The sequence below is a fragment of the Paramisgurnus dabryanus genome, chromosome 11, assembly GCF_030506205.2.
Source record: "Paramisgurnus dabryanus chromosome 11, PD_genome_1.1, whole genome shotgun sequence".
NCBI lineage: Eukaryota > Metazoa > Chordata > Actinopteri > Cypriniformes > Cobitidae > Paramisgurnus > Paramisgurnus dabryanus.
The window spans coordinates 17,439,855-17,457,374 of record NC_133347.1 but is presented as its reverse complement, the minus strand read 5'-3'; the positions used below and the strand labels follow the sequence as shown (position 1 = coordinate 17,457,374).

At 35.2% G+C, this 17,520-nt stretch overlaps 1 protein-coding gene across 3 annotated transcripts in view; it reads right to left on the bottom strand.

The window, feature by feature from the left end:
• grid2 (glutamate receptor, ionotropic, delta 2) overlaps positions 1-17,520 on the bottom strand; it is a 462,370-nt gene that overhangs the window by 157,104 nt on the left and 287,746 nt on the right. For all 3 annotated transcript variants that reach the window (XR_010525685.1, XM_065247187.1, XM_065247188.1), the window contains exon 5: positions 4,964-5,017. Coding sequence is in view for 2 of the 3 variants with exons in the window: in XM_065247187.1 (XP_065103259.1) it covers positions 4,964-5,017 (54 nt within the window). In the remaining variant the exon portion in view is untranslated. The remainder of the gene's footprint in view (positions 1-4,963; positions 5,018-17,520) is intronic.

Sequence of the window (17,520 nt, the reverse complement as noted above, 5' to 3'; positions counted from 1 at the left end):
GAGTATACAATTAGAACATGCAAAAGAAATGAAAGCACACTCCTTGACCACCTGTTGATTTTTCTTACACGATGAAATATCATACATCTCGCAAAGTATTTTGAAAAAGGTATGTAACCAAATTCAAGCCTATTTAGAAGTGGGTTATTCATAGCTTATATTGGGTCTATAGTTAGCCATTCATTGTCTCAGTTATCACTTGCTGGGCAATGATGATTTGTCATTCAAAGGTAAATAAACATTTTGTTGATATAAAATAGGTTGAAGTTTAAGTATAAAACACCAAAATATTTTTTATATTTAGTTGCCTTTACATAATTATTTAGTTTAATAGTGGATTTAATAGTTACAAATATATACAATTAATGTACATATCATGTAAAACCTTATGCATAAGTACTTTTGATTTAAGAGTTGGAAAACGTAATCTCCATCTGATGATGTTTATTACAACAATAATAAATTATAACAATAATAAATATATTGCTTTATTTATAACACCGCTCCTTGATAAATAATTAGAGTTCAAACGCAAAACCCTCTAAGTGCATCGGACGTTTTCTTGTAAATTAGCATTCAGGTTTAGCAAAGGTTATTGGTCAGTAACTGGAATGCCTTATTTTCACAAATGTCACTTTATGCCATTTTATTATATTTATATTATATTATATTTATTATACATATTTATTATACATTTCACTTCAAAACCCGCGCAATGACATAAAAGGCAGAATATGTGCCATTGTCACAAAAAAACCACAAAGTCAGTTTTTAAATAAAATAATATTTTATTTGTCTTCAACTAACCCAACACTATCACACGAGAATTAAAACATATTTTATGAGTTGGCTAATTCGTATTAATTCATATGAACACATTCATAAGTTTTCGTACGATTTGCCTTGACCCCTGTGACGTTGAGGTTAGGGGTTGGGTTTCGTAGTTGTTTTTTCATAAGAATCATACATTTTTGCATGATTACTTCATATGAATTCATACGAAAAAGCCAGCTTGTAAAATATTTACAAATTCTGGTGAGATCCGGCTGCCTAACCCTATAGTTAGTATACTGTATATGTTGTTAATCAGTATTACTCAGCACTTAAATAAATAATTACATTGTGAAAAGGACACCAACAAGTATAATGTTTGAATAAAAAGTAACAGTTTTACAATAAAATATCTGTTTAATTATTTTAAAAAACTGTATATATTATATAAAATCTAAATACCCTATTCATTTTTCAAAACTTTAAAAATTTTGGTTAAATTATCTTATCTCCAAAATGTTACTAAAAGTGTGTCTTTGGAGTTTAAGTGCAAAAACACATAACAATTGGTTATTTAATGAATGATTATTCAGAGTGCCGCCAAAAGACAGAAAAACTTGACCATGTGTGCCCATGCGTCCTTGCACAGCCTTAGGAGAAATGATTGCTAATTTTAGCCTGAAGCCATCTCTTCCACAGATGGACAGAGTGAGGCGAGCGGGCTGGGACTGATGTGATGAGAACGGACAGGGAACGTCCCGCAGTGAAGGTAGACTTCAGAGCGGCCGAGCTGTTCCCTCTGACAGCCTTCACTTTTGAGTTTTGTTCTCACCTGCAGAACCGTGATTGCTGGTGACTGGTTCTCATGAAGTACGTCATTAAACTTCAACTTGAGGCACTTTTGGCAAGCTCGGGAGGAACTTCGGAATGTCGAGGCTGCCCAGACCTCAATTAGAATAAAATTAATGTTGTCTGCAAAGTAACCTGTTCTCCGAGAGGTAAATTTAAGGTTTCTGCTCTGAGGAATCACAATCTCACAGGACAGGCGCTGGAAACACTGTCAAACAGTGTTAATGCTGCTGATAATTAATCTTGAAAGAAAGATTGAGGATAACTAAGGACACGGCAGGGCTTTGTGTGGCACAACTTTCAAGGACACAGAGGATATGCTTTCACAGACATCAAAATACAGACGCTGAGTTATTGTACCCTCAGATGACCACGCAAAAGGCCCTTGATGCTTAATTAGAGGCACTAAATTAAAATGACATAATAAGCCTACAGGGTTATAGCCCAAATTTAGGGCTTAGGTTCTGGCAGCAGAGAGCTGTCGAACAAGGCCAACCATGAGCAATGTGTGCCCATAAAGGGACATGTTGAGTAATGTCATACAAGATAAAACTTCTCTCAGTGTTCCACATTAATATATAATGAATACACATCTAAATTGGCCACTACTAAAAAGCTGATCGTAGGTGTTTTTTATTTATCAAAAAAAAAATGCTTGTGAAAAAACAAAAAAGTGGACTAAACGACAATTCCAAGAGCCAAAAAATTTGCACTTTGTATTCTTGAAGGATCACGTCACATTTTTAGTGTTGTATTTTTGTCCGTGGGGTCAACTTATATTATTCAAGGTAATTTGTGCCAAAAGGAATCAGTTTTTCACAACCATTACACACCTTTTTTCTGACCCTTTCTTGTTGCTGTGGTAGCTGTCAATGCATGTGAAATAAGATACAGTACACTGCTTACACATGGGCTGCTGTCAGGACTAATATAGTTTGTGCTTTTCCATCCTTCAAGAATAGCATCTTTGCATCAGGGACCTTGTTAAAAGTTAACCTAAGCCACTATTTCCTAACATTGGGATTTTTTTGGAGGAATATACAAAGGGGCAGTGTCCTATACACATTAAAGAAATTTGCCACATTTTGCCCTTATCGATTTTTCTTATGGCATCTAGGGATAATAGTTTATAGTTTACTACTTTCTTTTTTACACCGTGATTGGGCATCCTAGTTTCTGACCAATGAAAAGGTGAAATTAGCAGTAATTTTTTTTAATTTAATTTGCCATTTAGGTTTAAATAAAAGGTCTTATGGTCTGGAGAGACATTATAAGCTCTGGAAGTTACAATATATTTCATAGTATATTTAACATTTGTACTTAAAAAAAAAGATAAAAACTGATGTTCTATTATATGGCCCTTTCAAATAAAACCAGAAAGATTAACAGAGGTTAACATAATGAACGACTTTTCAGTTATTGAAACAGCTATAATTCAGAGGAGAATACCCTCAAGGTAATCTTCATCTGTATATCTTCACTGTCATCTTTACTTGTCAGAAAAACGTTTTATTCATTATGGGTATCATTGAATTATTTTGGAGAGCTCTTCTCACACTCGCCAGGTTTAAGTTAAATCATTGACTAGTAATCTGTCCGTGGGTGCATCCCAATTCAGGGCCTGCGGCATTCCAAGGCCATATTTGAAGGCAAATTACATTACCGGTCCGCGACGAGGCTGTCCCAATTTGAAGGTTCCTTCACATACAAGCCTCCAAATTGGCCTTTCCCCCCAAAAACATTGACGTATCCTTCACAGCCTTGGCAATCCCAAGAAATAAACTTTCAAAACTGTAGTTAAAAAAAAAAATATTTTTTGCAAATTAAAGGTCCTTGTGATGTTTTAGTGATGTGAATTAATATTATTTCTGCAATAGTGTGCATGATGCGTTTTGCTTTTGTATATTTCTAAGGTTGGTTAAAGGGACAATAAGTAGGATTTACCCCAATCTAGTGGTGAAATTGTATTTTGCATTCGAACAAATAGTGCTCTCTATCGCCTCGCTTTTCCAAATGCATGTTGCAACTAGGCGTTATGTACTCACTGATCTCCTTGTCCGTTGCAGCTGGTTCACGTGTTCTGAATAAAAATGCATTGTGGAAACGCTTTGGTAGGCTAGTGCTTTTTGTCCCTCTCTGCTATTATAGTTTATCAATATGGTGGAACGACATGGAAGCCTCCTTAGACTTACCCGTTCAATGTAAGTAAAGATAAGAAATTCTTAGCTTACAAAGAAAAGTTAGATCACTGGCAGAGGTCATTTGAAACCAACGAGGGCATATTTATGAATAAAGACATTGATTTTGATTAATAAAACACTTAAAATCCTACTTACAGTCCCTTTAATTTTATATACTGTTGTATAGTTTAATCTGCATCAATGTGTTATATTTTCTAAAATAAAATAAAAAAAATATCTGCCTCCATATTTATTTTTAAAAGTCTGATAGGTCTCAGCTGTTGTGTCCCGCTGACAAGCATAGTGGGCGAGAACAGCAAGTGATGCAACTCCCCCCGTAGGCTAGACCGTCTCATTTCAGTTCGCTTCGTGGCTTTTAGAACCTGCCGCCTTCAAATATCAAGCCTTGCCTTCAAAGTCTGTGGCCTTAAAAGTATCCAAACCCTGAATTGGGCAATGCACCTCATATCTGGATCACTGGGTTAAGAAAGCAATAGTCACACAAACTGATATGTAAAGAAAGATGTTAGTGCTAGATTAATCCCTTATATACATTTTATAAACACACATTACTAACACTATATTTATTTTGACTAGCTAAATTGCACCTGCTAAACTGCTGTAAAAATGTTTAAATACTGTATAATAAGTGTTGTTATAGTGGTTAATAGTTTTTTGTGTAAGCTACTGCCAGAAACAAAGACTGTGGTTATCTTCTGTTACTTGAATTGTCTAGGCTGCAACATTTTGGACAAGTTGTACATAATGTTCAGCATTGGTTAGTACAAGAAATCGGTTAAATGAGTAACTTGTGAGATTTCTAAAGGGGATAAATTGTGGGAGCTCATTTTGCAGAAGCATCTGTAACCTTAACGGCTTGACTGTTTCAGGAGTAATTGTATTCCCAATGGGTAAAGTGAGAGGCAGGTTCCCTACACCAGCCTTTTGGAAACAGCTGTAAGATGCTTTAATAAATAGTACATTTCACTTGACACTATTCAAAAGTTGCAAAAATGTTTGCAGGGGTATGACAGATGGTGGTCCAACATTTTATCAAATAAAGAGATAGCAGCTATTTTCCTGGTGTTCACATTATTTTGCCATCTCCTTGTATATCCGTGAGAAAAACAAATAGTATTTTCAACAAAACTTCATGTACCCACCTCATTTATGATGATCCAGTGACAATCGAAAGCCACAAGATTAGTTTCCACCACCTAAAGAAAAGAGATAAAAGAGATTAAGCCAATTAGGAATTGTTATTAGAAATAAACAGTAACTTATCCAAGTTTATTTGGCTTAATTTAGTTTTCAAATTTAATTTAATATTTCAGGTTCCGAGCACTCACTTACAGTAGCATAATCATATGTAATTATATGTGGCTCCATCTCCACTGAAGTTCAGTCCATGGTCCCAATTGTGAAAAACAAATCTATTATCTGTGATTATTTATATTTCAAAACACTAATCTCACGGTTTCTCATCTCTGGCTCTCTCACTTCACACCTACATGAGAAAAATGCTTCATACCCTTCACCAGTGCCCACTGTACCAGCACTGAATTCATTAGCCATAATTGTGTAGGTGACTAAATACGGGTGTCATAAAACATTTTGGTTATAAAACAAAAAGAACAGCTGGAGATTCTGACGGCTGGTACAGCGCTAATAGTGTTTTAATCTTCCACAAACACCTAATAAAACTTTATAATTACAAAATAGACAGGAGACATAAACTATCCCATCAACGTGCATGCCTAACATGCCTGATGGCGGCTGCACTGGCACACACAGCTTTATTGTGGCTCTTCAGCTGGTAGTAACCCATATGTGCATACAGTATATGGTAAATATGTTGTACTTACAGACAAATGTGTGGTAGTTACTTTTAAGTATCTACATGGTAATTAAAGGGTATCATTACTGTACTTACCAGTGGGACATACTTGGTAGTTATTATGTAACTAGGTAAGTACTGGGTAATACCGGATACTTACTTAAAGTGTAGGTATACTGTAACTAACAAGAAACACTACTGTACTTACAAATGAATGTACAATTTAGGTATTGAGTAATTACAGGCTAGTGTGGGTTAATGACGGGTACTTATAGTGTACATATATGATAACTAATAACAAACACTACAGTACTTACAAATTGTATGTACATGGTAAGTGTGTAGTACTTACAGGCCAGTGTAATTAATGACAGGTACTTATAGTGTTGCCTCACAGTGGCATATTTATACTGGTGGTAGGTCCTATGTTATAACTGTGTAAACTGCAACACTGTATTTTACAGTCCTGTTTCCATGTAGTAACTACTGACGTACTAGTGATTGTACCCAGTACTTACAGTTGCATGTAAGTACTACATACTTATATTGTACATTAATTTGTAAGTACAGTAGTGTTTCTTGTTAGTTACAGTATACCTACACTACTGTATAAGTATGTATTACCCAGTTCTTACCTAGAGTAACATAAGACGTATGTTCCACTGGTAAGTATAGTAATGATACGCTTTAATTACCATGTAGATACTCAAAAGTAAGTACTGTACCACACATTTGTCTGTAAGTACAACATATTTACCATATATGTAAAAGGTAAGTACACATAATTATTGTAAAATAAAGTGCTCCTCAAATATTTGTATTATACACACAGCGAGAGACTATTTGAGTTAACAATATAACACTTTTAATTTAACTGTTAACAATATTATGCTATCTCATTGAGGAAAAGGTGGTTAAAAGCGCTCCAAATGTCTCCATCTGATGCATGACGTTCTGTTATAGTTTATTTAAATGGCAATGAATATTCTTATTGTATGTACATTATAAAACGCAAGTATAAAATATATTGTTTACAGTATATACAAATGTAAGAATGTTTTTTGCTATGTGATGTTGTGCATGGAGAAATAAGAAGTGTGTAAGTTATCTACAGTGTATACAACAAAAATGGGTCACACTTTATTTTACGGTATCACTGTTACAGTGTAATTATACATTTAAGTACTAAGTAATAATAATTAACAACATGTACTTACTATAGGGTTGGGGTTAGGATTTGGGTTTGGTTTAAGGTTAGTTGCATGTAATAATGCATAATTAACTGTCATTACTATAATAATTACATGTAACATGTGTAACAAAGACACCGTAAAATAAAGTGATACCCAAAAATGTTGATTCAGGCTTGTAAGCAATCTTGTGCTTATGATGTGCTTAAATGTTGAAGTTGGAGTATGAAAACGACATTAAAAGGCTAAATATTTTAACGATATGCATTAAATTTGACGGTAAGAGGTGTGCTGTCTGATTCTGCCAAATGGCTTAAAGTCGTCACAGAAGACGAGCACAGAATGCTTGATTTTAGAAAACCCTGATCCGGCAGATCTATCCAAGTTATGCATGCAAAGAATCTGGCTCAGAAATTGAGCAAATACATTTCTGGTGTCCCAGAGAACCAGTGAGGGCAAATTCAGGCCACAATCATCACATATCAATAAACAAAGCTGAACTTGCAAAAATGAATATCTAGGATTTTTCACCCCAGAATTACAAACGCAAGAGCAAATGGAGGCTCACATTCACATACACATTTTCCCAATACCTGTACTGTAGATTCACATAGCCAAATGTTTGATTAACAGAAGATGTATTCCAGATAGATTTCACAAAGAACCTAATGAAAAACAAATTTCAAAGCTATCGTGAAAAGTGGAATTGTTGATCTATTTTATAAATCTTTAATATTGTACGGGTGATTCTCGCGAAATTAGACTTATGAGGTGTCATGACACATTTTGATAAAAAAAGTAAATGCAAAGTAAGAGTATCAAAATAAGAAGCAGTTACAAACATCTCTTTATGTACTATTTTGCACATGATTTCAAATGACATCATACAAACTAATTTTGTTGTTTTTTCCGCATTTAAGGGGAACATTTTCATTACCGCAACGTGTCCATGACTGGATTTGGGTTCTTTGACATGGAAATATTTATAATTAAAAAATCTAAATAATAAAAAGCTTCAGTGGATGTTATACTATAAACATTTACAGTAAAGAAACATGTGGTAAATGTAGAGACAATAATAAGGAATATAAATGTGTCCAAGACCAATTTTCTCATCCTCCGCAACAATTTTCAATACTTGTTTAAGCCCTCAAGGAAATAACATTTTCAAGGGACATAATTGACTGTGACATTCAAGATGGCTACCAGGAAAGCAGTTCTTATGTTTTTCTTTCCACACAAAAGTTGAAATTTTGTTTGTCATAGTACCTAGACAACTTTTTAGTTCTCATTACCGAAACATGAGTTTGTAAATGCATACATTTAATGTAATATCATGCTGCAGTAATGATAATTTTTGATAATGACAATCTAAAATTTAAATAATTCTATAGGAAATATTTGTTTAAATCCTCTTAAAATAATGGTTATAGTAAGTTCAGACCTTAATCTTATATGTGCAAAAAAAAATAAAAAATTGGCTTCAAGGGCTTTTTAAAAATTCTGATGCTTGCTGGACACCTACCTGGATTTCGTGAGAATCAACCTAATGCATTTAACAAAAAGTTAAGTATTCATACACTGTCAAAAATAAAGGTTCAAAGCTGTCACTCGGGCAGTACCCTTTAAAAAGGTCCTATATGTACCATTTAGGCACAAATAATATTTTTGAACTGCCAACATGTATAATACATTTGAAGTACTAATATGCATGGAAACACTTTAGTATGGGGAACACTTATTTATTATTAATTATGACTTTTGCCTCAGTTTACTCCCAATTCACTGCTAAATTGTGCTAATTAATAGCTAATAAGGTAGTTGTTGTAGTCATTAGGTTTAGGTATTGGATTGGGTTAAGGGATGTAAAATAATGGTCATGCAGAACAAGGCATTAATAGTGTATGTCCTTTATAAGCACTAATAAACAGCCCATATGTAAGCTAATAAGACACTAGTTAAAGTAAGAATTGGTCCCTATACTAAAGTGTTATTGTACCCTTTGGGTACAAATGTGTACCTTTTTGAAAGGGTACTGTCCCAGTGACAACTTTTGTACCTTTAATTCTGAGAGTGTGAAAAAGAAAGACTTTTTAAAGAGCTGTAGATTAAGATAAAGACCCACTGCTCTGGTGCATGACTTTGTATCCTGTTGCCAATATTCAATGCAAGCTCACAAGTAATTTTGCAGCTGCAAATCCGCAGTAATGACTACAGTACTATGGAGCTAGAAGAGTCTCAATAAAGATAAATGCACACACTACATTCACATATGCACACACAGGATTCATAAATACACACACAGGATACACAAATGCACACAAAATTCACAAATGCACACACAAAATTTAAGAAGCACAGAAGATTCACAAATGGACACAAAATTCAGAAATGCACACAAAATTCATAAATACACAACCAATTCAGAAATGCAAACAACATTTACAAATGCACACAAGATTCACAAATGCACAGGACAAGATTCAGAAATGTATTTCTGATGCACACACAAATATATCTTGATTTACAAACTGTTTTTGGTCTGTGAACTTTACTGCATTTGTGTGTGAATTTTGAGACTCCCCTGACTTGGCTCGACACACAAATGCCTTTTTTTAAACAGGGAATGATCTGCAACCAATTAGATATCTCCCTTGTTTTAGCCAATCACAAGAACGCACCTCACGTGGGGGATTGTTTATTTATAAGCCAATCACATGACCTTTAAGCTGTTTTGCCAACCGCCAATTAAACCAAAAAGAAGAAGTAGTTTACACAGCGTGATATGCACGTGGTGCGGGCACGAGCTAAAGTTAGCGCGGTGAAGTTCTGCCTGTCAGTTGGTTGGTTGAGAATAATTGCAGATTATTCACATTGATATTGTTATCACGATTATCTGTATTTGGTGTCCAAACATACGTCCGAAACGCACAAAAATAAGCACAAATGGATAGTTGTAATTGATGCTTTTGGCGATTATAACAAGGAGAAAACTAGCTAAACATTTTAAGTTCTAAGCCATGTTGAGGTCTCAACCAACCAACTGACAGACAGAACTCCACCGCGCAAACGTTAGCTCGTGCCCGCACCACGTGCATATCACGCTGTGCAAACTTCTTCTTCTTCGGTTTTATTGGCGGTTGGCAAAACAGCTTAAAGGTCATGTGATTGGCTTATAAGTAAACAATCCCCCCCGTGGGGTGCATTCTTGTGATTGGCTAAAACAAGGGAGATATCTAATTGGTTGCAGATTATTCCCTGTTTAAAAAAAGACATTTGTGTGTCGAGCCAAGTCAGGGGAGTCTCAAAATTCACACACAAATGCAGTAAAGTTCACAGACCAAAAACAGGTTGTAAATCAAGATATATTTGTGTGTGCATCAGAAATACATTTCTGAATCTTGTCCTGTGCATTTGTGAATCTTGTGTGCATTTGTAAATGTTGTTTGCATTTCTGAATTGGTTGTATATTTATGAATTTTGTGTGCATTTCTGAATTTTGTGTGCATTTGTGAATCTTCTGTGCTTCTTAAATTTTGTGTGTGCATTTGTGAATTTTGTGTGCATTTGTGTATCCTGCGTGTGTATTTATGAATCCTGTGTGTGCATATGTGAATGTAGTGTGTGCATTTATCTTTATTGAGACTCTTCTAGCTCCATAGTACAAGGTCAAAGCCTGTAAACTCACAGAGACTTCTACTCATTATCATTGCTGTCACCTGTAAATCTACTATTTTTGTGAATTAGAGGTCATGGGAGTTCCCCATTCAATGAACTGTCACATCCATGCCTAACATCTCCACCTGTGCTGGTGTGAAAACCCATTAAAGAATAAGCTGCAGTTAATGACAATCACACGTCTCTGTCATTTTCATGGAATTAATCCTTTTCTTGATTCCTAATAAATCTGCCTGCAGCCTGCTTCTAACAATTCACAAATTAAAGAATCTCAGGGAGAGTCATTCGAGTTCTAATCCACCTTAAAATTCAACCAACATGTTTAAATTATACTGTGAAAGTACTGTCCTTCATCCAGGCGCTTTCATAGAATAATGATTATTGTTATTATCTAATATTTTCCACCTGTCTGAGCCCCGGAATGGAAGGTAAGGTGGTGTGCATTCATTAAGGAGTGCTAGAAGGAGAGATGACCAGAATTAGACGTGACCCATGACATCCACCAAGCGCTAAAACTCTCCTCTGCATCACCTCACCTTACCTTGTAACTGACCCATCTGATCCGATTGAGAGCTTAACACTTTCCACAAAGAAGTTTCAAGTTTCACTTCACATGTCACATCTTACACTTCTCAATAAGTTCAACACTTCAACAAAGTTCATATTAAGTTTACTTGTATATTATTCTGTTTATCTATACATAACACTGCTTATATTCTGTACTGCATATAGCGAGATATGTGAGAGAAAAGTTACTAAAATGTAATAATGCTCTAATGGAGGCTGACAAATGCTATTTTGTTGTGCTTGGCCAATAACAATAAAGTTAATCTTAGTTCTAACCGTGGGTTCACATCAGCCACGTTTGAGGCGTCAAATTCGCGTCTACCACGTCTAGTTTGCTGCTTAAACATTTTGAGGTTACTTGCTTCATTCACGCGTGAAAGACGCCATGAAATTCTAGTTATCGAGACATTTACACAGAAATCCGTGTCATGGGAGGGGCTTCTGTGACTCGCCTCCAGTAATTACGTCACTACTAGAGCAAGCTCCTAATTGGTTAACTTGGCGCGTTTTTCCACCAAAGTAAAAATTTTTCAACTAGCGCGTTTCCCGTGGCAACGGTCAATTCTCACCATTCGCATGAACTAGACCTATTTCTCCAAAATTGCTTGGATTTATACTGACTAAAGTAAAGTATACTAAAGTCCATTAGCTACACAAGTACAGATGCAGAAATATAGGCTCTAATATATATTATTGCATATTTGTATAAATGTAGTTTGTGTTGCTGTCAAAATACAATTATAAATGAGAACAATAGCATTTTTCTATTCTCACACATACTATAGTTGTGTGTGATTTTGTTGTTTTTTAATTAAAGAGGGCACCACTGTAAAAGTTTTGCCAGCAGCGGCCCTGCTCTGAAGTTTGACTTTTTTCACCATTACAATATTTATAGGCAACTAGTCATCATATCTACTTCTCTATGGAACACATGTTAATTCTCAGTAGTACACATATTTGGTTCTTTAATGCAGTTGTTATCAAACATTTTTTTTGCGGCCTCCCTTGTGTACAGTGGATTCCTTCGCGGCCCCCCAAAGAAAATGTATGACATAAACATTCTAAAACTTACAATTTGAATTAAACAAAACATATTAAATTATACAATGTATTGCTTTTGTTTAGTAGCCTTATTTTTTTAGGTTTAATTACACAGAATTTATAATAAAGTAATGTATTTCATAAAATATTATAAAACTGGGGCCCCTGGCACCATCTCGCGGCCCCCAGTTTGAGAACCACTGCTTTAATGTATTTGTTTGCATTGTATTAAAATGCGTTCATTTTTAACTCTTTCACCGCCAGCGTTTTTAAAAAAAGTTGCCAGCCAGCGCCAGCGTTTTTCATGATTTTCACCAAAGTTTAATGCCTTCCAGAAAATGTTCTTCTTTAAATAAATAAACATACAATATACCAAATGAAAGAACAGATCCTCTGCTTTCATAAAAAAAAACCGTTTCATCCTACCTTCAGTGGTTCTTTTGCAATCAGCTTTTGAATATGGGTAGGTTTTTGCAAAAACAACATATTTTGAGCAAAAAGCAAAAATAATTCCATATTTGTGACGGACTTTTCATAGAGATCCCATTCAGAGCGATCTTTAAAACAGACACGGACATGCAGCAGCTTGCCATAGGGCAATACTTCCGGTTTTAAAAAGTTGCGGAATAATAGCGGTATTGCGGAAAGACGGAAAATCTCGTCATTGGCGGGGAAGCGTTTTCTCTTAAAAACGGGGAAAGAGTTAATGGGCATATACCTTATGTGGTTGACAATGATAGCTTAGTGCAGGGGTAGGCAACATGGAGTGCCGATGTCCTTCAGTGTTTAGCTCCAGGTCTAAACAAGCAGACCTGAACAAACTAATAAAGGTCTATAAAGTCACCTGAAACTACAGGTAGCCAAGGTTTTATAAGGGTTGGAGCTAAAATCTGTAGGACATCGGCACTCTAGGACTGACGTTGCCTACCCCTGGCCCTAGTCCATCCCAAATTTTTTTACATTAACATTTTTAATATAACACTATAGTTATTATGGCCTTTAGAAACATTTTTAGAGGAGATAGGGTAGTGCACAAAAGGCCCCTGTGGCGCGGCCTAGGCTTTTTTCCGTAATGACATTTTGTCCTTACATTACTTTTACTTTTATAATTTAAGTAGTTTTGAAACCAGTACTTTTTCACTTTTACTTGAGTAAAAAGCTTGAGTTGATACTTCAACTTCTACAAAAGTCTTTTTAAACCCTAGTATCTATACTTCTACTTGAGTAATGAATATGAATACTTTTGACACCACTGCCCACTGGCAATATTTGAAAAATGCAAGAAAAGTGGACAGACCCCAACGGAGATAGAGGGGACGAACTAAGCTTCTACCAAGGGTGTGGTGAGATCGTAACAAGGGCGTGGTGAGCTTGAACCTGCTTACGTCATGAGTTATTTTTTGGACCCAACATCTAATAGGAAAATACAACTGCAGTAGCCACCGTTCAACCTGAAGAGGGCAGCACTCAGACGTTTTACACCATATATTGTAGTATTGAAACACTTTATATCCAAATGTTAAAAAAGTTACTAAGATCAATGAACAGCACTAATAAAGCATCATTCTTACAGATCATTAACTAAAAAAAGTAGATTTAGGGTTTAGTTAGAACTTTGACGAATGTCATGTCAATTTTGTCTGTAACCAAAAATCTATTAAAATAACCATTCCAACATTGCTAGATTGAATTTAGTTAGGATAACTACATCTAAATTCCCCACACTCTCAAAAATAAAATGGTAAATGGTAAATGGACTGCATTTATATAGCGCTTATAAAGGTACATAAAGGTACAAAAGTTGTCACTGGGACAGTGCCCTTTCAAAAAGGTACACCTTTGTACCCAAAGAGTGCATATTAGTACTTCAAATGTACAAATTGGCAGTTCAAAGATACATATTTGTACCTAAATGGTACATATTAGGACCTTTTGTAAAGGGTGTACTGCCCCAGTGACAGCTTTGTACAGTACCTTTAATTTTGACAGTGCCTGAGCTGTGTTGCTTTTACTCCAAATGTATAAGGCTTAAGCTACACTTTTTCTATGCAATCTTAAATGTCCAAAAATTCGCATTTAAATAAATGCATTTAAAATACAGAATTAGGCCTACTGCCTATTTTGTTTTAAAGAAAAGCATAAGACATGAAAATGTATTGTTTCAATGGGAAATAGCCTAATGTATGTCAACTGCACTCCATATCCATTTATGGGTTCTTCAACATAATAATCATGAGAAGAACATGAGAGTATATCATCAAATAGTTATACTCAAACAAATGCAGATATAAATGGTCACACTTGACATTATTTACATACTGTTGAAGAGGCTGTTCTTGTGGAGTGTAGAGATAGGAAAATGTGTCTGGCTCAGTCTATCAGATCATCTATCTTTAAAACCACCTGATCCTAATCTTTCCTCTTAATTAAAACTTTGCCTTTAACAATTTTTTAATAGGAACCATCAAGGCTTGTACTGTACACACACTTAATAAGACGTCATCATTGGAACAAGTGGGCAAGTAAACTCTTTAGCAGAAGTTAAAAAGTATTAACACAGAGCAGATATACTTAAAGTGTTTTTCTTACCAACAAAAACCTCTTTTGTTGAAGAGTACATAAGCCAGTACATAAGCAATCAGACATACTATTTTCTCCATAAAACACACACACACACACACACACACACACACACACACACACACACACACACACACACACACACACAAAAACAAATCATATCTTAAGACCAGATTTTTGTGGAGATGTTGGCTCTTTAAGCAGGCACCCAAAAACCATGGAGCAATGCACTAACCATTCAGAATATCTTGGCAACTGCAAAATGATACCATTGAAACCAACCAGAACAGTATCTGGCAACAAATTCACTGTATGTAAAAATCAAGTTGCCTCAAAAATCATAAAGATTTTGTGCCATATAATACAAACTTCTAAACAAAACTTTATTTCCTAACAAACAGATAAAACCCTCTGCACCATTTTCCAGTGATATTGATATTATTAATCTTTGAAAAAAAGCCAGTGGGATGGGACGGTGCCAGCGTGTTCCCAAGAAGTACCAATATGTACCTTTTAGGTACAAAAAAAGTGTACTTTTTGATAAGGTGACAACTTTTTTTACCTTCATGTACCTTTTTCTGAGAGTGTATGAGCTGTAAAAATGTCATTGCTTTTGGCAAAGTTGACAGCACAAGATTTTACAGCACTATATTTTGCTCCTACAACCACTAACCGCAAATGCCATACGTGACAGCAAAAACACTCCAATGCCTGCGGTTTATATGATGATTAATTCTTTAAATGACACGTTATTCTTCAGAGCGAACTCCCTCATGTTACGTACTTAGCTCACACTTGCTCGAGCACGAACGCTTTAAATACGTCGAAACTGCTACAGGTATGTGTCGCAATTGCCATTTTGTTTTAATGTCATCCAGCCTCAGTCTGAGCTGTGGATTTAGTCATGTATAATTCATCCGCTGTGTGGAGTCTGTCAGGAGGGTGGCCCATCTCACTGCCTTCCCACAACACACAGTGCCACAAAAACACACTTATCATCTCTGAGGTATCTGCTTAAGACTCCCGTGGTGGAGGTTTAAATGATGAATGCACTTTGCAACACTCCAAGACACAAGCGTGTAAGCATGAATAGACACTTATGTGAAAGTGCATACAAAAACTCCAACTTCAGAGTTCATAATTATCCCACTTGTGTCTGTGACACACAGGGAGAGTTTAAACTGGATGTGGATATGATATGAAATCATAATTACATACTCATGGGAAAAATATACAACACAATGCTGAATAAAGGGACCTTAGCTTTAAATAGATAGTAAAGACAAGACTTAATCCTTGAAATCAATCCCATTGGACATAATCAGAATAAGGAGTTGAACGATATGTGTTTTAGGGTCGATGCTAATACAGATTATTACAGATCAACTAGACAGATTACGGATATTATGACCCAATATATATGTCTGGTGTAAAAATGAGAATTAATGTCAAAGTTAATAATAACAATGGCTCTGACAAAAGCTTTATTTAAATGCTTTTAAACATATATTTAATTCTAATTAATGTTAATAATAATCTATTTATTAATAACTTTGTTATTATTACTTTATTACTTTATTATTATCCATCACGTACACTGTGATCACAAAATTCTGGCCAATTAATTATCCCTAGAATATCAAAAGTGTCTAAAGGTAGTAGATCCTTTTCATATCTAGCCCCTTAGCTCTGGAATGATTTACCAAATAATGTTCGAGAATCAGACAAAGTCGATCACTTTAAGTCTAAACTTAAGACATTCTTCTTTAACAAAGCATTCCCATAAAATGTCCAGTATATGTAATTTATCCTGCAATAGTTAGTTTGTCCAGAATAAAGCATTCACATAACTCATCTGGGTAATATACTTATTCCGCAATAAGTAGCCTGTCTGGAACCGAGCGGATTTTAAACCACAATACTGTATAACTACGCTAATAGGATTCTGTTTTTCTCTCCCTGTCTCATCCTCAACCCTGAGGACAATGAGACAAACAGACCCAGTTCCTGCTGCTGTGAAGGTCCACTGATCTACTGGCTGTCCTTCAACGTGATGCCCAGCCGATGTGCGACCAACGACCACTGACTGAACCAGTTTAATCCCCTTACCCGTTTCCTATCCCAATCGTGTTTATATATAGTATATATTTATCTCTTTCAAGGGTTTTTCCCCTCCTAGGAGTTTTCCCACAGGGTTTTTCTCCTAGGGGTTTTTTTCATTCCCGGGAGAGTCAGACAACATTGGCTTAACTTAGCACTTTACTGTATACGTTACATTATTACTACGCTCGCTTGTACGGTTTATTCTTAGCCGCTGTATTCTTCTTCTTATATTATCTATCGATTATTCTGTGTTTTCACCTACATCTATTCATGTAAAGTTGCTTTGAAACAATTAACACTTGTGAAAAGTGCTATATAAATAAAATTAAATGTAATTGAATTATTATTATTATTATTATTAAGTTATGTGTCCTGCAACACTATTGGCACCAAATAGAACTGCTAAACCTGATGTTCATTTACAAAGATACAGAACGAAAGCCCAGAAAGGACATAAAAAGCCAGACAGATACTCATGAATGATTTAAAATAATCATTATTTTTCCAATTTAATATAGTCAGCAGAAATAACATATTATAACTTTTAAGATTTAAAAGGGCAGTGACTCATTTTTTCAGTCTTAACATCCTTTCTCTTATCAAGAAAATAGTCAAGAAAATTACCCAAAAAAATCCAAATTGTAATTTTTGTATTTTACCATCCAATTATATTACCAAATTCAACTTTATGATTCAAATGCCTTTAAATTTAATGCGTGTTTTA